At 35.0% G+C, this 23,408-nt stretch overlaps 1 protein-coding gene across 14 annotated transcripts in view; it reads left to right on the top strand.

Annotated features, from left to right (window-relative positions):
- Positions 1–23,408, top strand: part of LOC149806838 (uncharacterized) — a 141,463-nt gene that overhangs the window by 56,073 nt on the left and 61,982 nt on the right. For 8 of the 14 annotated variants that reach the window (XM_089958342.1, XM_089958380.1, XM_089958406.1 and 5 more), the window contains exons 16-26: positions 1,235–1,375; positions 2,782–2,907; positions 3,985–4,125; positions 5,555–5,680; positions 6,759–6,899; positions 8,337–8,462; positions 9,541–9,681; positions 16,822–16,962; positions 19,334–19,453; positions 20,806–20,925; positions 22,317–22,436. In XM_089958342.1, coding sequence (XP_089814468.1) covers positions 1,235–1,375; positions 2,782–2,907; positions 3,985–4,125; positions 5,555–5,680; positions 6,759–6,899; positions 8,337–8,462; positions 9,541–9,681; positions 16,822–16,962; positions 19,334–19,453; positions 20,806–20,925; positions 22,317–22,436 — 1,443 coding nt within the window. The remainder of the gene's footprint in view (positions 1–1,234; positions 1,376–2,781; positions 2,908–3,984; positions 4,126–5,554; positions 5,681–6,758; positions 6,900–8,336; positions 8,463–9,540; positions 9,682–16,821; positions 16,963–19,333; positions 19,454–20,805; positions 20,926–22,316; positions 22,437–23,408) is intronic. The other 6 variants (XM_089958346.1, XM_089958393.1, XM_089958386.1 and 3 more) reach the window with 6 other exon arrangements.

The following is a 23,408-nucleotide window of genomic DNA, read 5'->3' as shown; positions in this document are numbered from 1 at the left end:
TCATTGAGAAGGAAAAGAAACGATTGCACTTTGAGCCAAAAAGTCAGTGGTTACGAAAAGGAAGGCTAATGAAATCTTTGCCAAAGCTGCAAAAAGATTTAGACTGGCATATCAAAAGGTTGTGTCCATTGGAGAAAATGACAAGTGAATGTATGAGATTATTTGTATACAGTTGATGTACTTGGGTGTTTAACTTCTAGATTTGTTATGAAAAGAGAGAAGTATAATACATTTGCTGCAAAAATTGAGAAATTATTTTGATTACGATGTGAGTACTGACATGCACATGAAATAGCTTCAGCATCAATAGTATTGGAGAACAAATTCATGTGACTATAAATATTGTAAAATTATTTAAGTCAAGTTAAACATTTTTGGTTAGTTTGTTAGTTTTTCAGATGATTATTTTGGTTTATTTTATGTTCATAAGTTGCACTAGGAGCAGTTTTTTATGAGTGTAAAATGTGTTTTCGGCTGGGGACCTTTGCCTCCCTGCACCCCTAAAAGAAGTTGTTATTAGGGGCAATGGAAAAGCAGACATGTAGCCTGAGTTACCCTTCAGTCATGTGTTTCTGAATGGAAGATTGCATATACCGACTTATTATATAATTGGCATGTTCTATAGACATGGCATTATATGTAGAATGAAAGCTCCAGAAACATTCCTTGGAACATCAAAATCTTCATTGCAGAGGGCATCCTTCCCTTGGAGGAAATATCACAGAGGTGATTTTGTATTTTGTGAGCTGTGTACAGGATATGTATACCTAACTTGTGCATACAGCCTGAAAGGTGAATCCCAGCCCAGTTGCATACCTTCCCACCTTGAACTAACATTTGATTGCATTCTTTTTGATTGTATTGCATTTCTTTCTCTGCAACATTTTGCTCATGAGAACTCAGGTGTTTGACTTTTGGAGAGGGAATTCCATTTATACAACAAATTATAACCCAGTATTTGAAGACCTCTATATCTCTTTTATCATTCTTTATTTTATTTATGTTTTACAGAATTTAGCATCTCTGATTTCACTTTTTTACTTTTTATTATATGTTTGCATTTCTTTAAAAGTTCATCTTCCTAAAGTTTCTGTGTTGATTTCTTGCTATTATGTTTGGGTCATTTTGTTTTCCTATATGTATTCATTCTTTCAATTGTTTCTCTTTTTTCATTCTTTCAGTTGTTTCTCTTTTTTCATTCTTCCTGTTCACTACTTAAAACTTATATTAACAGGCCCATTTGATGGTAGTGGATCTGGCTCAAACATGAAGCAAGGGAGCAATGTGCCCGAAGTCTTTAAATGGAGCACATCTCCCTTACAACCAGCTAACCAGCTGATGACAGGCCGAGTTAAGGATATCTTTGGAAAGACAGGTACAAATCGTCAGACAAAGACTTTGAACCCGGTTGCTTTTCTGTAGAGGGCATTTTGATTTCTCATATCTGTCCAATCTTACACTTGTGTCACTTTTTTGAGGGCTAGCTCATATCTTTCAATATATACTATCAATTGACATATTCAAATCAATCTTTTTCCAGTACTGTGTTTCCTATTTCTTTAGATAATAAAATCTTTGAACTTGCATTGAAAGCTTGTGAAGGAAACATTTCTAATTTCATTCAGTTTAACTACCAATCAATATTTTAAGAATAATTTTGGCACATGAGTTATTCATAGAATTTGTAAACAGCATTCTGTACCTTTGGCTGCCTTCTCTAGTTGGTAGTAGTGGTAATGAAAATACAGAGAAAACAGCCAGATCTGCTCTGTTGTCATCTGTTTCTGACTGGAAGATTCCATATACAGATTTCAATATTCTATCAGTTGGCAGTGTCCAGATACTTGACAAGATGTATGGAATAAAAACTTTACAAGTTGCAGAAGATCAATTTCGTTGGAGACTGGCATTCTTGACATGGAACAAAATGCAGACATGAAGTGGTTTTGTGCCATTTGTGTATAGGATACATACACCTGACTCTTGATGGGTGTGCATACTTTGGTAATGTGAACTTGCAGTGGAACACATTCAAATGATGTGTATTGCCTTCCTCCCTGTGAAGAAATGTTGTTTTTTTACTCATGTGAACTCGGTTAAGGAACTTTATAATGTACCACCAGAGTCAAATTTGGGCTTTATTTTAGGAGAAATCAGTTTATACAGCAAATTTTCCACGACTGTTTGAAGAATTTAATATTTATTATTTTCGAGCTTGACCAATATAGCTGTGGTATGTGAGAGTGCTTGCCAGTAGCTTCTCATTGGTAAGTGGATCTCCACCAACTATATTGGCTGCCATGTATACCCGATTGTGCACTGAAATATGGCATTAAAGCCCAAATAATAACAACATATCTTAACAAACTTACAGTTATATTTACACATTCGTTTGATGGTGTTGAAGCTGCCCCAGACTTGAAGGAAAGGATCATTATGTATGCAGTTAATGAAGGTGACACAAGTACCTTTCAGTCAGCTGCCCAGCTAAAGAAAGGCTGTGCCATGGAGATTCTAGAAAATATGGGTAGAAATCCTCCAACAAAAAAGAGTACAACTATGCAGCAAATATTAAAGTTCCTTATTGTATTGCTTTTGCATCTCTGGCATTTTGTATATATCCATTTTCACATTTAGGCGAGTTTTATGAGGGCTAGCATATGCTTTTTTAAATATATGGTAACTCTTGTCACATTGAGCATAACTATCCTTCCAGTACCTTCTTTGTCTCCGTTTTATTACATAAAATTGCATTGACAAACCCATTTGATGGTGTTGCAGCTGTCCCAGAATTGAAGCAAGGGAGTAATGTGCTTGAAGTCTTTAAATGGAATTCATCTCCATTACATCTCTTACAACCAGCTAGTGAGCTGAAGACTACCAGTTTCATGGATATTCTAAACACAGGTATACAAATCTTTAGACAAAAAATAATTCCACTGTGTACATAATATTTTAGTTTTTATTCTGTTTCTTTTGTAAATGGTTCATTTTGATTTCTTTCTTCTTTCGATTCTTGCATTTATGTCACTTTCATGAGGACTTGCTGATTCCATTTCAGTATTTGATAGCAAACTCCCCTTTTCAGTACTATATCTATTTGTTCATTACATATAAACTCTGATCTACCCTGAAAGCTTTGAATAAACCTGCAGATTTCTACAGCTTTCTTTTTCAACACTGTAAGCCTTTCAGAAATCTTAAATTTGACAACCTACTAACATCTCAATTCTTTAGAAGCCTGATTTGCTTATAGAATCTGAAAAGTATTCTGTACTGTTGACAGCCTTATCAAGTTATATGGGGTAATGGAAAAACAGACAGGTAGCCAGAGTCACCCTTCAATCATGTGTTTCTGAATGGAAGATTGCATGTACCGACTTATTATATAATAGGCATGTTCTATAGATATGGCAATATATGTGGAATGAAAGCTCCAGAAACATTCCTTGGAACATCAAAATCTTGATTGCAGAGGGCATCCTTCCTATGGAGCAAATCACAGAGGTGATTTGGTATTGTGTCAGTTGTGTACAGGATATGTATACCTAACTTGTGCATACATCCTGAAAGGTGAATCCCAACCGAGTTGCATACCTTGCCACCTTGAACTAACTATTGGAATACATTCTTGTTGATTGTATTGCATTTCTCTCTGTGAAACATTTTGCTCATGAGAACTCTGGTCTTTGACTTATGGAGGGGGAATCCATTTATACAACAAATTATAACCCAGTATTTGAAGACCTCTATACATCTTTTATCATTCTTTATTTTATATGATGTTTTACAGAATTTAACATCTCTACCATCACTATTTTACTTTTTATATGTTTGCATTTCTTTAAAAGAGTTCATATTCCTAAAACTTCTGTGTTGATTTCTTGTTATTGTATTGGGGTCATTTTGTTTTCCTGTATGTATCTATCCTTTCATTTGTTTCTTTTTTTTCACTCTTCCTGTCCACTACTTAAAAATTAACAGGCCCGTTTGATGGTGATGGATCTGCCTCAAACATGAAGCAAGGGAGCAATGTGCCCGAAGTCTTTAAATGGAGCACATCTCCCTTACAACCAGCTACCCAGCTGAGGAATGGCAGTGTTAAGGATATCTTTGGAAAGACAGGTACAAATCGTCAGACAAAAATTTTGAACCCGATTGCTTTTCTATAGAGGACATTTTCATATTTCATATCTGTCTAATCTTAAATTTGTGTCACTGTTTTGAGGGCTAGCTCATATCTTTTATTATTTGCTATCTCTTGACATTCAAATCAATCCTTTTCCAGTATTATGTCTTCTGTTTCTTTACATAATAACATCTTTGAACTTGCATTGAAAGCTTGTGAAGGAAACATTTCTAATTCCATTCATTTTAACTACCAGTCAATATTTTAAGAATAATTTTGGCCCATGACTTGTTCATAGAATTTGTAAACATTCTGTACTTTTGGCTGCCTTTTCTAGTTGGTAGTAGTGGTAATGAAAATACAGAGAAAACAGCCAGATCTGCTCTGTTGTCATCTGTTTCTGACTGGAAGATTCCATATACAGATTTCAATATTCTGTCAGTTGGCAGTGTCCAGATACTTGACAAGATGTATGGAATAAAAACTTTACAAGTTGCAGAAGATCAATTTCGTTGGAGACTGGCATTCTTGACATGGAACAAAATGTACACATGAAGTGGTATTGTGCCATTTGTGTATAGGATACATACACCTGACTCTTGATGGGTGTGCATACTTTGGTAATGTGAACTTGCAGTGGAACACATTCAAATGATGTGTATTGCCTTCATCTCTGTGAAAAAATGTTTTTTTTCTCTTGTGTGAACTCAGTTAAGGAAATTTGTGATGTACCACCAGAGACAATTTGTATGATGTACCACCAGAGACAGTCTTAGACTTTATTTTAGAAGAATACAGTTTATACAGGAAATTTCAATCCAGTGATTGAAGAATTTAATATTTATTGTCTATGAGCTTGGCCAATATGTGTTTGGTATGTGAAAATGCTTGCCAGGAGCTTCCCATTGGTAAGTGGATCTCCACCAGCTATATTGGCTGCCGTGTATACCCGATTGTGCACTGAAAAATGGCATTAAAGCCCAAACAATAACAACAGCATATATTAACAAAATGGCAATGATATTCACACATTCGTTTGATGGTGTTATAGCTGCCCCAAACTTGAAGGAAAGGAGCATTATGTATGAAGTTAATGAAGGGAGCACAAGTACCTTTCAGTCGGCTGCCCAGCTAAAGAAAGGCTGTGCCATGGAGATTCTAGAAAATATGGGTAGAAATCCTCCAACACAAAAAGAGTACAACTGTGCAGTTAATATTTAAGTTCCATATTGCATTGGTTTTGCATTTCTGGCATTTTGTATGTATCCAATTTACATTTAGGAGAGTTTTAAGAGGGCTAGCTCATGCTTTTTTAAATATATGGTAACTCTTGTCACATTGAGCATAACTATCCTTCCAGTACCTTCTTTGTCTCCGTTTTATTACATAAAATTGCATTGACAAACCCATTTGATGGTGTTGCAGCTGTCCCAAAATTGAAGCAAGGGAGTAATGTGCTTGAAGTCTTTAAATGGAATTCATCTCCATTACATCCCTTACAACCAGCTAGTGAGCTGAAGACTACCAGTTTCATGGATATTCTAAACACAGGTATACAAATCTTTAGACAAAAAATAATTCCACTGTGTACGTAATATTTTAGTTTTTATTCTGTTTCTTTTGTAAATGGTTCATTTTGATTTCTTCTTTCTGTCCATTCTTGAATTTATGTTACTTTCATGAGGACTTGCTGACTCCATTTCAGAACTTGATAGCAAACCCCCCTTTTCAGTACTATATCTCTTTGTTCATTACATGTAAACTCTGATCTACTCTGAAAGCTTTGATAAACCTGCAGATTTCTTCATTTTTCTTTTTCAGCACTGAAAGCATTTCAGAAACCTTAAATTTGACAACCTACTAACATCTCAATTCTTTAGAAACCTGATTTGCGTATAAGAATCTGAAAAGTATTCTGTACTGTTGACATCCTTATCATGTTGTTATTAGGGGCAATGGAAAAGCAGACATGTAGCCTTTGTTACCCTTCAGTCATGTGTTTCTGAATGGAAGATTGAATGTACAGACTTATTATATAATTGGCATGTTCTAGAGACATGGCAGTATATGTAGAATGAAAGCTCCAGAAACATTCCTTGGAACATCAAAATCTTCATTGCAGAGGGCATCCTTCCTATGGAGCAGATCATAAAGGTGATTTGGTATTGTGTCAGTTGTGTACAGGATATGTATACCTAACTTGTGCATACATCCTGAAGGCGAATCCCAACAGAGTTGCATACCTTGCCACCTTGAACTAACTATTGGAATGCATTCTTGTTGATTGTATTGGATTTCTCTTTCTGAAACATTTTGCTCATGAGAACTCGGGTGTTTGACTTTTGGAGAGGGAATTCCATTTATACAATAAATTACAACCCATTATTTGAAGACCTCTATATCTCTTTTATCATTCTTTATTTTATATATGTTTAACAGAATTAGCATCTCTACTTCCACTTTTGTACATTAAATTATATGTTTGCATTTTTTTAATAGCTCATCTTCCTAAAATTTCTGTGTTGATTTCTTCCTATTGTATTTGGGTCATTTTGTTTTCTTATATGTATCCATTCTTCATTTTTATCTATTTTTTCACTGTTCCTGTTCACTACTTAAAAATTAACAGACCCGTTTGATGGTGATGGATCTGCCTCAAACATGAAGCAAGGGAGCAATGTGCCCGAAGTCTTTAAATGGAGCACATCTCCCTTACAACCAGCTAACCAGCTGATGACAGGCCGAGTTAAGGATATCTTTGGAAAGACAGGTACAAATTGTCAGACAAAAGTTTTGAAACTGATTGCTTTTCTGTAGAGGGCATTTGGATTTCTTATATCTGTCTAATCTTAAATTTGTGTCACTTTTTTTAGGGCTAGCTCATATCTTTCAATATTTGCTATCTCTTGACATATTCAAATCAATCCTTTTCCAGTACTATGTTTCCTATTTCTTTACATAATAAAATCTTTGAAGTTGCACTGAAAGCTTGTGAAGGAAACATTTCTAATTTCATTCAATTTAACTACCAGTCAGTATTTTAAGAATAATTTTGGCCCATGACTTGTTCATAGAATTTGTAAAATCATTCTGTACTTTTGGCTGCCTTCTCTAGTTGGTAGTAGTGGTAATGAAAATACAGAGAAAACAGCCAGATCTGCTCTGTTGTCATCTGTTTCTGACTGGAAGATTCCATATACAGATTTCAATATTCTGTCAGTTGGCAGTGTCCAGATACTTGACAAGATGTATGGAATAAAAACTTTACAAGTTGCAGAAGATCAATTTCGTTGAAGACTGGCATTCTTGACATGGAACAAAATGTACACATGAAGTGGTTTTGTGCCATTTGTGTATAGGATACATACACCTGACTCTTGATGGGTGTGCATACTTTGGTAATGTGAACTTGCAGTGGAACACATTCAAATGATGTGTATTGCCTTCATCTCTGTGAAGAAATGTTTTTTTTTCTCTCGTCTGAACTCAGTTAAGGAAATTTATGATGTACCACCAGAGACAATTTGTATGATGTACCAACAGAGACAATCTTAGACTTTTTTTTAGGAGAATACAGTTTATACAGGAAATTTAGACCCAGTGATTGAAGGATTTAATATTTATTTTTTATGGGCTTGGCCAGTATGGGTTTGGTATGTGAGAGTGCTTGCCAGGAGCTTCCCATTGGTAAGTGGATCTCCACCAGCTATATTGGCTGCCATGTATACCCGATTGTACACTGAAAAATGGCATTAAAGCCTAACAATAAAATAACATATATTAACAAAGTGGCAATGATATTCACACATTCATTTGATGGTGTTGTAGCTGCCCCAAACTTGAAGGAAAGGAGCATTATGTATGAAGTTAATGAAGGGAGTACAAGTACCTTTCAGTCGGCTGCCCAGCTAAAGAAAGGCTGTGCCATGGAGATTCTAGAAAATATGGGTAGAAATCCTCCAACACAAAAAGAGTACAACTGTACAGTTAATATTTAAGTTCCTTATTGCATTGGTTTTGCATTTCTGGCATTTTGTCTTGTATGTATCCATTTTACATTTAGGAGAGTTTTAAGAGGGCTAGCTCATGCTTTTTTAAATATATGGTAACTCTTGTCACATTGAGCATAACTATCCTTCCAGTACCTTCTTTGTCTCCTTTTTATTACATAAAATTGCATTGACAAACCCATTTGATGGTGTTGCAGCTGTCCCAGAATTGAAGCAAGGGAGTAATGTGCTTGAAGTCTTTAAATGGAATTCATCTCCATTACATCCCTTACAACCAGCTAGTGAGCTGAAGACTACCAGTTTCATGGATATTCTAAACACAGGTATACAAATCTTTAGACAAAAAATAATTCCACTGTGTACATAATATTTTAGTTTTTATTCTGTTTCTTTTGTAAATGGTTCATTTTGATTTCTTTTTTCTTTCGATTCTTGCATTTATATCACTTTCATGAGGACTTGTTGATTCCATTTCAGTATTTGATAGCAAACTCCCCTTTTCAGTACTATATCTCCTTTTTCATTATATATAAACTGTGACCTACCCTGAAAGCTTTGAATAAACCTGCAGGTTTCTTCATATTTCTTTTTCAACGTTGAAAGCATTTCAGAAACTTTAAATATGACAACCTACTAACATCTCAATTCTTTAGAAGCCTGATTTGCTTATAGAATCTGAAAAGTATTCTGTACTGTTGACAGCTTTATCAAGTTATATGGGGCAATGGAAAAACAGACAGGTAGCCAGAGTCACCCTTCAATCATGTGTTTCTGAATGGAAGATTGCATGTACCGACTTATTATATAATTGGCTTGTTCTAGAGACATGGCAGTATATGTAGAATGAAAGCTCCAGAAACATTCCTTGGAACATCAAAATCTTGATTGCAGAGGGCATCCTTCCTATGGAGCAAATCACAGAGGTGATTTGGTATTGTGTCAGTTGTGTACAGGATATGTATACCTAACTTGTGCATACATCCTGAAAGGTGAATCCCAACAGAGTTGCATACCTTGCCACCTTGAACTAACATTGGAATGCATTCTTGTTGATTGTATTGGATTTCTCTCTGTGAAACATTTTGTTCATGAGAACTCTGGTCTTTGACTTTTGGAGGGGGAATCCATTTATACAACAAATTATGACCCATTATTTGAAGACCTCTATATCTCTTTTATCATTCTTTATTTTATATATGTTTTACAGAATTTAACATCTCTACCTTCACTATTTTACTTTTTATTATATGTTTGCATTTCTTTAAAAGAGTTCATATTCCTAAAGTTTCTGTGTTGATTTCATGTTATTGTATTGAGGTCATTTTGTTTTCCTATATGTATCCATTCTTTCCTTTCTTTTTATTTTTTCACTGTTCCTGTTCACTACTTAAAAATTAACAGACCCGTTTGATGGTGATGGATCTGCCTCAAACATGAAGCAAGGGAGCAATGTGCCCGAAGTCTTTAAATGGAGCACATCTCCCTTGCAACCAGCTACCCAGCTGATGACAGGCCGAGTTAAGGATATCTTTGGAAAGACAGGTATGAATCGTCAGACAAAGATTTTGAACCCGATTACTTTTCTATAGACGGCATATTGGTTTTTCATATCTGTCGAATCTTAAATTTGTGTTGCTTTTTTTTTTTAGGGCTAGCTCATATCTTCCAATATTTGCTATCTCTTCAGAACCACTCCTTTTCCAGTACTATGTCTCCTGTTTCATTACATAACAAAATCTTTGAACTTTGATTGAAAGATTTTGAAGCAAACTTTTCAGATTTCCTTCAGTTGGATAACTAGTCAATATTTTGAATACTTTCGAAACGTGATTTGTACAAATAGTTTGTGAACAGCATTCTGTACTGTTGGCTGCATTCTCAAGTTGGTAGTAGTGGTAATGAAAATACAGAGAAAACAGCCAGATCTGCTCTATTGTCATCTGTTTCTGACTAGAAGATTCCATATACAGATTTCAGTATTCTGTCAGTTGGCAGAGTCCAGATACTTGACAGAATGGATGGAATAAAAACTTTACAAGCTGCAGAATATTGAACTCGTTGGAGATTGATAATCTTCATATAGAACAAATTGCAGTTGGTATTGTGCCATTTGTGTATAAGATGCATACACCTGACTCCAGAAGTAATGTGAACTAGCAGTGGAATACATTTTTTTGATGCTTATTGCCTTCCTCCCAGTGAAGAAACATTTTTTCATGTTAAGGAACTTTATGATGTACCACCAGAGACAGTCTTGGACTTGTTAAGGAAATGTAGTTTATGCAGAAAAATGACTAACTTGGTATTTGAATATATAGGGTCATTTTTTTCTGTTAACTTTAAAGTGTCAGAATCATGCAGTATTTTTCCATACTGTATGGCTTCATACTGCACAACTTATGTCTAAAAACAATATTGTGTGTTAGGAACCAGTGTTTCCCATTACCCTCGTTTGTGCTCAGGGACCCCAAAAATTTAATGTGACCGACATTTTTGAGGCCAAAGTTTGTTTTTCCTCAGTCTCTTCCCCAGTTCTGACACCAAAGGGATTTTTGACTCAGTGTTTCACCCCTAAGGGTTACACTGATAACTGATTTGTAAACAAACCATGTACACTCCTGTCATAGACACTTTATTGTTTTGGTTGATTAGATTTGTTTGTGAATGAACTAAAAAAGCTATTTTGTCCATTTGAAAGTAGAGATGATAAATGAATAATGTGGATGAATTCTCAGAGTCACCAACAAAACTTTCAAACAAGCAAATGAATGAATTTGATATTTGCAATGTCAGCAACAAGCATGATAGATGCAGTAATTGAAAGTACCATTCTGCTCATTTAAACAGTTATTTAGGAGAAATATAACTTCTAGCAAACAGAATGGTGCAGACTATGACTGGTACTCTCTTGGGTCTATAAAAATAGCATATACAAGCATATTTCGGTCAAAGGATGTCACATTTTACACGTTGGGTCAAAACACCAAATTTGAGGGGGAAAAAAATGCAACTAAAGATTTTGGTAGGAAACTTAGTGCATTAGAGCCAGTAAGCCAAGATGACGAAAAAGTATTATTTCCACTTGCTAAAAGGAGTGTCACTCAACAGCTGCTCTGCAATTTTCCCTGTTTAACTATTTTGATACAATGTTAGGCTAGTGATAGAAGTGATACAGGTCATAGCTGGGGTCCTTCCAATAGTGAGCATGCAGGTGACGAGGCATAAACATACTGTCTTTAGCTGGTAGTAAGAATGGCAACAAATATACATACATTTATCAGGGTTCTTATGCCTCCAGGAAATCAGAAAAATGTCTGGAGTAATTATAATGCTTTTCCCAACTGTGAAAAGTTCTTGAATATTTTAAATATTGAAGAAACTCTGGGAAAACCTGGGAGTTTTCCACCACCACTTGATGTCCAAAACAGTTATGTGATTTACTTGTAACGTAACTGGTCATGAGCATATTTAACGAGTTCTGATCAGAATATTCGGAGGTTGTAGTATGGATCATTTGGGTGCTAGCCATAACCGTATTTGTTGAGTCAATCCCAATGCTTAGTGGATTAGATTCATTAAGACATTTTGTTTCCACAGACAGCTCGATATGCGTATCTTTTCTTACATAGATGTTAAAACCAGTCTAGCATCACAAGAGGCCAACATGGTGGCGGCAAATCAGTCGCGTACCAGATAGCCTAGCAAACTTAAACATTCTTAAATCAAGACATACCTGCGCAAAATCGATATGAAAATGATTTTTTTCTCTCAGAAATTGTGAGCATTAAAATCGTTATCTACTGAAAGACAAAATGAAAAACTACAGTGTTGATGAAATTTGACCTGGTACTCCTGATTTGCATTGGTAGTCACACGAGAACACAAAATTAACAACCCACATGTTCATGACCTCATAGATCCAGTAGTCACATCATGCCAAAAATAACCCATTTCAAATGTAGAAAAAATAATATTAGATGAAAGTCGTATACTGGTTGTTATGAAAATAGATAAATGAAAGAGACCAAAATTCACTATATTTTTTCCAAGAACAAATGTTGTATCTTGTGACTACCACAACATGTGCTCTCTGATGAATCTGACTGGCCAGATTTATGCAATAGCGACAGGTTTCTTTTTGTTCTTAAAATAAATATGTTGAGAATTATGTGTTCTTTTTGGTTTTTACAAAAGGTATCTGACTTTCACTTAATATTAATTAAATATTTGTATAACGATCTTAGAAAGGAGTTTGTTGTTGATATCACGTGACTATTGAACTTCTGATGTTGTTGTTTGAGATTTGTGAAGTCCTGTGACTAGTTGTACAAATGGCGAATATCAGGACAGGTTTCATCTATGTTGTATTTTCTTCTGGTCTGTCAGTGGATTAAAGACACAACAATTTTAATACTTGTCATTTCTGAGAAAATAAATTGATTCCCAACGATTTCATGCAGGGATGAGTCGACATAACATTGTTTAAATTTGTTAGGCCCACTATTAAGTGAGTACCATATGTCGCTACTGCTTGGTGACAGCAGATTCAAAATTTTTTATATGCAATTTCTCTGATCCCACATACCAACCTAAAGGTCCAAATGTGAAAAATGGGATGGGAATATGTGGAGGAAACCCAGATTAGAAAACAGACTGTTGTTTCTTTTGAGCCAAATTTGTTGTTCACAATGTTGAATCTCTGAGCTGAACTTTGCGATACTGTTACATAGTGATATAGAGCTTGAAACATTGGTTTAACCCTTTACCTCATAGAGCATAATGACAAAGTGCAGCACGCTATAAATAGAACACCTGTTACCTAGCAGACCGCATCCGCATAGGCATGCCTGTGAATTGTTCAGCAATGTAGTGGTGTTACGTTTAACAGCAGTTTTAACCATTTTACGTTTTAGGTAGACATCTATTATATATGGAAAAATTGAAGAGTAAAGTCCGATTGTTATAGCTGTGTACTTATTTTTCACGGAAGAATATTCTATGTGCTTCAAAGTCTTGAGAGAACTCGTTCACCATCATGTCCGTGAGGCCGCGTGACCGACCGTAGCTGCCATTTCCCATACTCGAAATTTACATGTTTTTCGTCTGCGTCTACATCACTAAGTCATCTGAATTTGATAATCAATAAAAACTAATTGCTGCTTAAATAAATATCAGAGCCTTTACCTTAGTTACTGAATCTTTCGTGGTTGTGATTCTACTCGTGAAAACTTCGTAAGTACTGAATGAAATCCTGCCTGTGAACTGTTAAGCAATTTAGTGTATGTTACGTTTAACAACAATTTTAACCATTTTACATTTTTGGTACACATATATTATATGTGGACAAATTTAAGAGTAATGTCTGATTGTTATAGCTGTGTAATCATTTTCCACAGAAGAATTTTTTTTATGTGTTTCAAAATCTTGAGAGAACTCGTTCACCGTCATGTCCGTGAGGCCGCGTGACCAACTGTAGCTGCCATTTCCGATACTCGAAATTTACAAGGTTTTTGTGTGCGTCTATATCACTAAGTCATCTGAATTTGATAATTTATAAAAACTAATTGCTGCCTACATTAATATCAGAGCCTTTACCTAATTTATTGAATCTTTCGTGGTTGTTATTCTAATCGTGAAAACTTCGTACGTACTGAATGAAATCTGCGGCTGCCATTTTGGAGAGTGGAGATTACGACCCAGTTACTTTAAATAGCAGATATCGACCAGTGCATGAATAGCGACCACGTGATCTGACGTAATTGTCATTCGCAGAAATGAATGTAGTATGTAATAGGGGGATTTTCCCCGAAGGTGGCGCTACGAAAACTAGCTCAAAATGGCTGATGTTTACAGCAGGCGTCAAAAGGCGCTTCTATGCGAATCTTGCAGAGGCGTCAAAAGGCGCTTCCATGCGAATGGAGTAGAGGCGTCCAAAGATGTTTGTATGAGGTAAAGGGTTAAGATATGATATAGAACACAGGAAAAATGGGAAATTGTCATCCCTTGTATTATATATTGAAAAATGATATGAGCCCCTGTATCATTACAGGTTTGGGGACTGGTTTATCAAAATACAAGAAGACTAGTTGATTTTACTGGATAGAGAGTCCTTTTTTATACAGCAATTATGATTTTGCAGGTCTTTTGTCAAAATGTAAATCAGCCCTTTTGTAAACGTTTTTAGATGATGGATTTTTAGCCATATCATCTTAAGGTGTTCAGGTTGTTTGAAAATCTTTTTTTTTATATTTTATTGGCACAGATAAATTCAGGGGTAACTTTTTTCATTACAAGATAAGATTCTAATTCTTTGTGTTTATTGTTTTTTCATACTGTCATATAAAATGTTTTCCTTGTATAACATGCATATAGAATTCTTTAGAATTAAAGTTTTGAAAGGAAACAAAACTAATTTATGTTCATTATGTTGTTTCCACGTTGCAACGTAATGCAGGTTAGCAAAATAAAGTTAGAATTTTTATTCTGCATATTGTAATGACCTTACATGTCAATTTATAGGAATATAGCCAGACTTTTTTTCGTGTGATACATTTTATGGTTTTGTCCATGATCATCAATTCTGATGTTTTGGAGAGTCTTTAGGTAGAAACATCTTTAGATTTAGAAAACGCGTGCTTTATAATCTAAAATTTCATCCTCGAAAAACCCTGGAAATGACCTGGAAATTTATCTTTAGAAAAGTGCAGGAACCATGATTTATGCATCTTGAATTCTTCAAAATGTAGTTTCTTAGTTTTGCAAATCTAGATTATATGAACCATGTCATTCATTCCAAAACTTTATACACACAATGACATTGTACTGTAATTTCAGCTACATTTCTAACTGAAATCACATTCTCCTTATTGCACTTAATAACAAATGTGATATTCCATAGCATGTTTTCGATAATTTCAGTTAAAAGAATGTTTCACATTATTATTCCAAACAATAACAGAACAGAAAACATAAAAACATGTTGAATTCCAGTCCACACCTCAAATCACATGTACATTGTACAGAATTGATTAGTTTTAAATCAAAATCTAGTCCGTCACAAACAGAAGAAGAAAATTCAGTTGGATAAACGGATAAACACAATCCATCCATTCCAGACCAACTGGAAATGTTGTTTCAGTGTTCATTCATTCACAATATGACTAAATTTCAATAATAGGTGGACCAAGACGAGAAGTTTTTAAAATCAATGCTGAGTGCGCAATGAAGTTTTATGGTCACTGGGTGTGCATTAAAATTGTTACTGTGTATTGATGAATCTATGGATGTGTGTTTATTATTGAATACAGCATAAATTCAGTTACTTTGTTTCTTGTAGTGTATTCTTTTATTACTAAGCATTAGGTAGAAAAAACAAAATGAATATATAATAAAAGGTGCATGTATAGGAAAATATGAACTCAGTTTTTCAGACAAATACTGCATTCACAAGATCATGCAGTATTACTCACAAATACATATTTTCCATTACAAATGCGGTAAATCTACCTTTTCTCTTTTATCTTGTACTTAATGTGTACATTTCTTTGAAACAGTTTTTAAAAAAAATTGTATCCTCTCTTTATTTTTATAAATTTCTTTTTAATCAGCATCATATAGGTGGCGCTATACAGTTTCGCATTTTGCATAGGGTTAGGATTTTAAAGAAAAAGAATTTCCCCGGCTTTCCTCACTGGTTATACTGGCTATTTAAAAAAGACCTTGTATATCTTAGGTATAATGCAAAGAACCTTTAATTCCCTTTATTTTGGTGTATGATTGATGGGTGTACTATGGGTTATAGAGTATACAGCTTGGCCTTACTTCAAATGTGCACCTTTCAAAAAAGTGCTAGCTCTACTTGGTCATTTTCACTTCCTGAACTTCATAGGTAAATTGTATAAAAAAGAGCCGATAACTTTTTTTACATTTTATATATTTGGTAATTCATTCATTGCACTTTCAGAAGCTGGTATTGTCTAGTCTGGCAAAATTCATTTTCCCTATTTTAATAGCTGCTATGTATAGTGTACTTTAGACTAATTCAGACTGATTTTTTAACACAAGGGAGCAGTCATTTTAGTTAGCAGTGTGCTTAAATCATGTAAAATTTCCCAAAGTACAATATCCAAAAGAAATATCATCCACATTACATTAATGTAGCATAGAGGTATGCAAACATTCTCTCCACTGTGCATGTTTTAAATGCGAACTACTTCACCTTACATACGTCACTCTCTCAAAAGTACATATTATCTGGTGAGCGCCACCATAGCCATGTTGATGCTGCTGTACCATTAAACTATAGTAGTGAAAATTATATTTACAGACTTGTTAGGTAGTGTTGTAGCTGCCCTATCATGAAGCAAGGTAGCATTGTGTGTGAAGCCTTTAAAGGGGGAACATCTCCCTTTCATTTGGCTGTGTAGCTGAAGACAGGCAGTGCCATGGCGATCCTAGGAAAGATGTGTAGAATTCGTCCAACTAATTAGAGTAGAATTAAGCAGCTAATATTTTGTTCCATATCACATTGTTTTTGCATTTGGAGCATTTGGTTCTCCATTCTTACATTTATGTCACTTTTATGAGGGCCAGCTCATGGTTATTTTGAATATTTGAAAACTCGTGTAACATTTCCAGTACATCCTCTGTCTCCTGTTCACCACATAAAAATGATATTCACAGACCCCTTTGGTGGTGTTGCAGCTGTTCCAAACACGAATCAAGGGAGTAATGTGCCCAAAGTCTTTAAATGGAATACATCTTCCTTACAACCAGCTACCCAGCTGAGAAAAGGCCGAGTTATGGATATCTCAGGAAAGACAGGTACAGAATCCCCAGACAAAAAGCAGTATAACTATGCAACTATTACTTTTTGTTTTGTACCTAATTGATCTTGTATGTGGGGAATTTTGATTTCTCTTGTCTTTTTTTATGTGTGTGTCACATTGATGAGGGCTATCTCATATCTTTCAATATTTGATTTATCTTGTCACATTCAGAGTGACTCCCTCTCCAGTATTTTCTGTTTCTTATTTCATTACAAAATCTTTGACCTTGCATTAATACCATTTCAAATTTCCTTTTCCACACTGAAAGCCTATGAAAACCTTAAGCGGGACATCCTGCTAATATTTCAGATAATGTATGAAAATCATTTATTCATAGACTCTGTACTATCATTTTTTACTGTTGGCTGCCCTGTCTTGTTGGTAGTAGCGGTAATGTAAAGGCAAAGAAAGTATGCCCTGTTTTCACCTGTTCTGACTGGAAGAATCCATATTGGACTTAAAATATATACAGATCTGTACGTTTTCTAAACTTGGCAAAATGTGTGGAATGAAAACTCCAGAAATGAGCTTCTAAAGCTCAAACTTGTCATTGGAGAATGACATCGTTCATAGAATAGAAATCACAGAGGTGTACGTTTTTATTGTGCCTGTTGGACTGAGCATACAAATACCTAATTCTTTCCTATCTCCTGTAGGGTGTGCATACTTGTATTGTGAACTAAAAGTACATGCATGTTGTTTTCCTCCCACTTTAGAGATGTTTATATGTGAACCCATTTATCAAACATTATGATGTGCCACCAGAGAAAGTCTTTAACATTTTGAGGCAATACAGTTTGTAGAGCAGATTTTGATAAGTAATTGATTGCTATATGTAAGAATTTAGCATCTTTACCTCTTTTTTTTTTACCTTTTAGATTATGTTTACATTTCTTTGAATTAGTTTATCTTTCTAAAAAGAAAAATTGTGTGGAATTTTGTTTTTATTTCTGGAACTTTGATATGCACCTTATAGCTGTAAATTGTCCATTATTGTGCTGTTAAAACATACAATAATACACACACAAACACACACATTAACTAAATAAAAATTAACATTGACAACCTCGATGGAGTTGCAGCTGCCCCAAACATGAAGTAAGGAAGCTTTGTATCTGAAGCTGTAAAAGAGAGTTTATTTCCTTTGATGCAGCTGCAGAGCTTCAGATGTACGGAGATCCTAGGATATATGGGTAGAATTCCTCAGACAAATCGGAATATAACTGTGCAGATAATGTTATAGTTTCATGTTTGTATTGATTTGCATTTGGGGCATTTAGTTTTCCTATCTGTATCAGTTCTTATATTTATGTCCTATTTATGAGGACTAGCTCATATCTTTCAGTGTCAGACAACTCCTGTAACATTTAGAATAAATCCTTTCCACAATTTTCTCTGTCTTCTCCAAATTCATTACTTAAAAATGTCTGATCTTACACTGAAACCATTGATGAATCCTTGATATTTTGAAATTAGTTTTCTAAACTGAAAGTTTCAGAAATCTTCAAATTTGAAAACCTAATATCTTGAATATTATAGGCACATGATTTATTTTTAAACGTTTTATACCATATTCTGTGCTGTTGGCTGCTTTGTTGTTACATTCCCTGTACTTGGCAAAATGTGGGGATGAAAACTGAAGAAACAAGCTTTAGAAGATCATCATCATTGGAGAGAGGCATCCTTCAGAGGGAAGAAATTGCAGAGGCAAAATGGTATTGTGACAGTTTCAATGAGGATATGTGGATACATATACCAAACTTGTTCACTTCTGCTGCAGATTGAATCTCAGCTTGTGTATATACTTGGCAGTGTGTACTCACAGTGGAATACCTTATCATGCTTATTGCTTTCCTTGTTGGCATGATTCTTTTAATGTCAACTCTTATATGGAATGTTATGATGTGCCACCAGAGAAAGTCATGAACTTGTTGAGGGAATACAGTTTACAAAGCAAATTTGTTGATGCAGTATATGAAGGATTTTATATATATATATATATATATATATATATACACACACACACACACACACACACACACTCACCATTTGCAGAATTTAACACCTTTACGTTTGATCTTTTATTTTGTAGTGAATGTTTACATTTTATTGAAGGGGTTTATCTTTCTATAAACTTTGTGTGGAATTCAGAAATTTATTTCTTGAAAAGATACTTTAATCAACACACCATATAGCCATTAATGCTATGTTCTTACATTTATTTCATTTGAGGGCCACCACATGCTTTTTGAACATCCGATAGCTCTAGTCACATTGAGCATAACCCTCATTCCAGTGCTTTCAATGCCCATTCCTTGTTCATTACATAAAAATTGCATTTACAAACCCTTATGATGGTGTTGCAGCAGCCCCAAATATGAAGCAAGGGAGCAATGTGCCCGAAGTCTTTAAATGGAGCACATCTTCCTTACAACCAGCTACCCAGCTGATGACAAGCCGAGCTATGGATATTCTTGGAAAGACAGGTACAAAGCCTCAGACAGAAAAAAACAACAATAAACCTGTGCAACTATGTAACTAACATTTTAATTTTGTACCCTTTTTCCTTTGTATATGGCCATTTCAATCACTCTCTGCTGTCCATTCTAACATTTGTGTCACTTTTATGAGGGCTAGCTCATATCTTTCAATGCCTGACAACTCTTGTCACAATTACAATAACTCCTTTCCACTACTTTCTATGTCTTCTCCCAATTCATTGCATTAAAATGTCTGAACTTGATATTTTGAAATTAGTTTTCTAAACTGAGAGTTTCAGAAATCTTCCAATTTGAAAACCTAATATCTTGAATATTAGAGGCACATATTTGTTTTTAAACGTTTTATACCACATTCTGTGCTGTTGGCTGCTTTGTTGTTACATTCCCTATACTTGGCAAAATGTGTGGGATGAAAACTCAAGAAACAAGCCTCAGAAGATCATCATCATTGGAGAGAGGCATCCTTCAGAGGGAAGAAATTGCAGAGGCAAAATGGTATTGTGACAGTTGCAAAGAGGATATGTGGATATATATACCAAACTTGTTCACATCTGCTACAGATTGAATCTCAACTATGTGCATATTTGGCAATGGGAACTCACAGTGGAACACTTGTCATGCTTATGGTTTATCAACTATTGTTTGTATTATTATGATGCATCACTAGAGTTGTTGAGGGAATACAGTTTATACAGCAAATTTGGATGCAGTATATGAAGATTTACTTACGCACACACACAAATTTACAAAATTTCTCACCTTTGTTTGATCTTTGATTTGTAGTGAATGTTTACATTTTTATTGAAAGGGTTTATCTTAAAGTAATTGTGTGGAATTCAGTCTTTTATTGCTTTAAATGTTACTTTAATCAACACCACATAGCCATTATTGCTCTGCTCTACTATTATACAATAATACATATTAACTAAGTAAAATTTACATTGACAAAGTCACTTGATGGAGTTGCAGCTGCTCCAAACGTGATGTGAGGGAGCATTGTGTCTGAAGCCCTTAAAGGGAGCTTATTTCCTTTCATTCAGCTGAAGAGCTTGAGACAGACAGTGCCATGAAGATCCTAGGAAATATGGGAAGAAATCCTCTGACAAATTGGAGTATAACTATGTAGATAATATTATAGTTTCATGTGGTATTGATTTATATTGCTGTATTTTGTTTTCCTATATGCATCTGTTCTTAACATTTATTTCACTTGAGGGCTAGCACATGCTTTTTGAATATTTGATAGTTTTTGTCACATAACCCTCTTTCCAGTGCTTTCAATGTCCCTTCCTATTACATAAAAATTGTATTAACAAACCCTTATGATGGTGTTGCAGCAGCCCCAAATATGAAGCAAGGGAGCAATGTGCCCGAAGTCTTTAAATGGAGCACATCTTCCTTACAACCAGCTAACCAGCTGATGACAGGCCGAGCGATGGATATTCTTGGAAAGACAGGTACAAAGCCTCAGACAGAAAAAAACAACAATAATAAACTTGTGCAACTATGTAACTAACATTTTAATTTTGTACCCTTTTTCCTTTGTATATGGCCATTTTGATCTCTCTGCTGTCCATTCTAACATTTGTGTCACTTTTATGAGGGCTAGCTCATATCTTTCAATGCCTGACAACTCTTGTCACAATTAAAATAACTCCTTTCCACTACTTTCTATGTCCTCTCCCAATTCATTGCATTAAAATGCCGGAACTTAAACCGAAACCAATGATGAAAACATGACCTTTTGAAATTAGTTTTCTAAACAAAGTTTCAGAAATCTTCAAATTTGAAAACCTAATATCTTGAATATTAGAGGCACATATTTGTTTTTAAACGTTTTATACCATATTCTGTGCTGTTGGCTGCTTTGTTGTCACGTTTCCTGTACTTGGCAAAATGTGTGGGATGAAAACTCAAGAAACAAGCTTCAGAAGATCATCATCATTGGAGAGAGGCATCCTTCAGAGGGAAGAAATTGCAGAGGCAAAATGGTATTGTGACAGTTGCAAAGAGGATATGTGGATGCATATACCAAACTTGTTTATATCTGCTGCAGAGTGAATCTCAACTTGTGTGCATATTTGGCAATGTGAACTTGGTGGAACACCTTGTCATGCTTATTGCTTGTCAACTCTTGTATGGATTGTTATGATGCGTCACTGGAGAAAGCCTTGGATTTGTTGAGGGAATACAGTTTATACAGCAAATTTGGATGTATTACATGAAGATTTACTTACACACACACAGAATTTCACACCTTTATGTTGATCATTGATTTGTAGTGAATGTTTACATTTTATTGAGAGGGTTTATCATTAAAGAATTATGTGGAATTCAGTCTTTATTTCTCAAAATTCAACTTTAATCTGCTCCATATAGCCATTATTGTTCAGTCGTACTATTAAACAATAATACATGTACACATATTAACTAAGTCAAAATTACTTTGACAAAGTCACTTGATGGAGTTGCAGCTGCCCCAAACATTAAGTGAGGGAGCATTGTGTTGGAAGCCCCTATGGGAGCTTATTTCCTTCCATTCAGCTGCAGTGGTATAGACATACAGTGCCATGGAGATTCTAGGAAATATGGGAAGAAATCCAGAGACAAATAGGATCATATCTATGTAGATAATATTTAGTTACCTATCACATTGCTTTTGCATTTGAGGCAGTTGGTTTTCTTATATGTATCCATTCTTACATTTACTTCACTTTTATGAAGGCCAGCTCATGTTTTTTGAATATCTGATAGCTCTTGTCACATTGAGCATAACCCTCTTTCCAGTGCTTTCTATGTCTCTTACTAGTTCAGTACATAAAAATTGCATTAAAAAATGGTATTGCAGCTGCCCCAAACATGACCCAAAGGAACGATGTGCCTGAAGTCTTTAAATGGAACACATCTTCCTTACAACCAGCTACCCAGCTGATGACAGGCCGAACTATGGATATTCTTGGAAAGACAGGTACAAAATCTTGGACAAAACAGTATGTAACTAATATTTTGGTTGTCTATACCTTTTGGCTTTTGTATATGTGGCATTTTGATTTCTCTTCTCTGTCCATCCTAACATTCGTGTCACCTTTATCAGGGCTAGCTCCTGGTTTTCACTCTTTGATATCTCTTCAGTAATTCCCTTTCCAGTACTTTCTATGTCTCCTCCTAGTTCGTTACATACAAATTTTGAGCTTACATTGAAACCTTAGATGAAATCTTTGTCTTTTCAAATTCCTTTTCTGATCTGAAAGCCTCAGAAATCTTAAATTTGACAACCGGCACATGATAAGTTAATACAATTTGTAAATAGTATTCTGTACTATTGACAGTTTTGTCTGGTTACTAGTATGGGGAACGAAAAAGCAGAGAAAGCAGCCAGAGCTGCCCTGTTGTCACCCATTTATGAAATGGAAGATTTCATATATGGACTTGAGATGTTAAATAAATCAGTATGTTTTCTCTTGACAAAATGTGTTGACTGAAACTCCAGCAACTAGCCTCAGAAGATCATCATCATTAGAGAGAGGCATCCATCAGAAGAAATCACAGAGGTGATGTGGCATTGTGACAGTTTTATCTAGGATATGTATACCTAACTTATGCATACCTACTGAAGATTGAATCTCAGCTTGTGTACATACTTAGACCATGAAAACTGACGGTGGAACACATTTTTATCAAGTATATTTCATTTCTTCCTTTGAAACAGATGATTTTTTTTATGTGAACTCATTTATGGAACTTTATAATATACTGTCAAAGATCATCATGGACTTTTTGAGGGAATGCTGTTTATAAAACATAAATGTTTTTTTTAAAAAGAAGTATATTTTCATATCTGAAAATATACTCCAAACTTGAAGCAAGGGAGTAATGTGTATGAAGCCCTTAAAGGGGGCACATCTCCCTTTTGGTCATCTGCCCAGCTGAAGATAGGCAG

This window comes from Sinohyriopsis cumingii, chromosome 1 (genome assembly GCF_028554795.1).
Source record: "Sinohyriopsis cumingii isolate HCF-2022 chromosome 1, ASM2855479v2, whole genome shotgun sequence".
NCBI classification, from domain to species: Eukaryota; Metazoa; Mollusca; class Bivalvia; order Unionida; family Unionidae; genus Sinohyriopsis; species Sinohyriopsis cumingii.
Note: the sequence above shows the minus strand (reverse complement) of the source record. Positions and strands in the feature narration are given on the sequence as shown.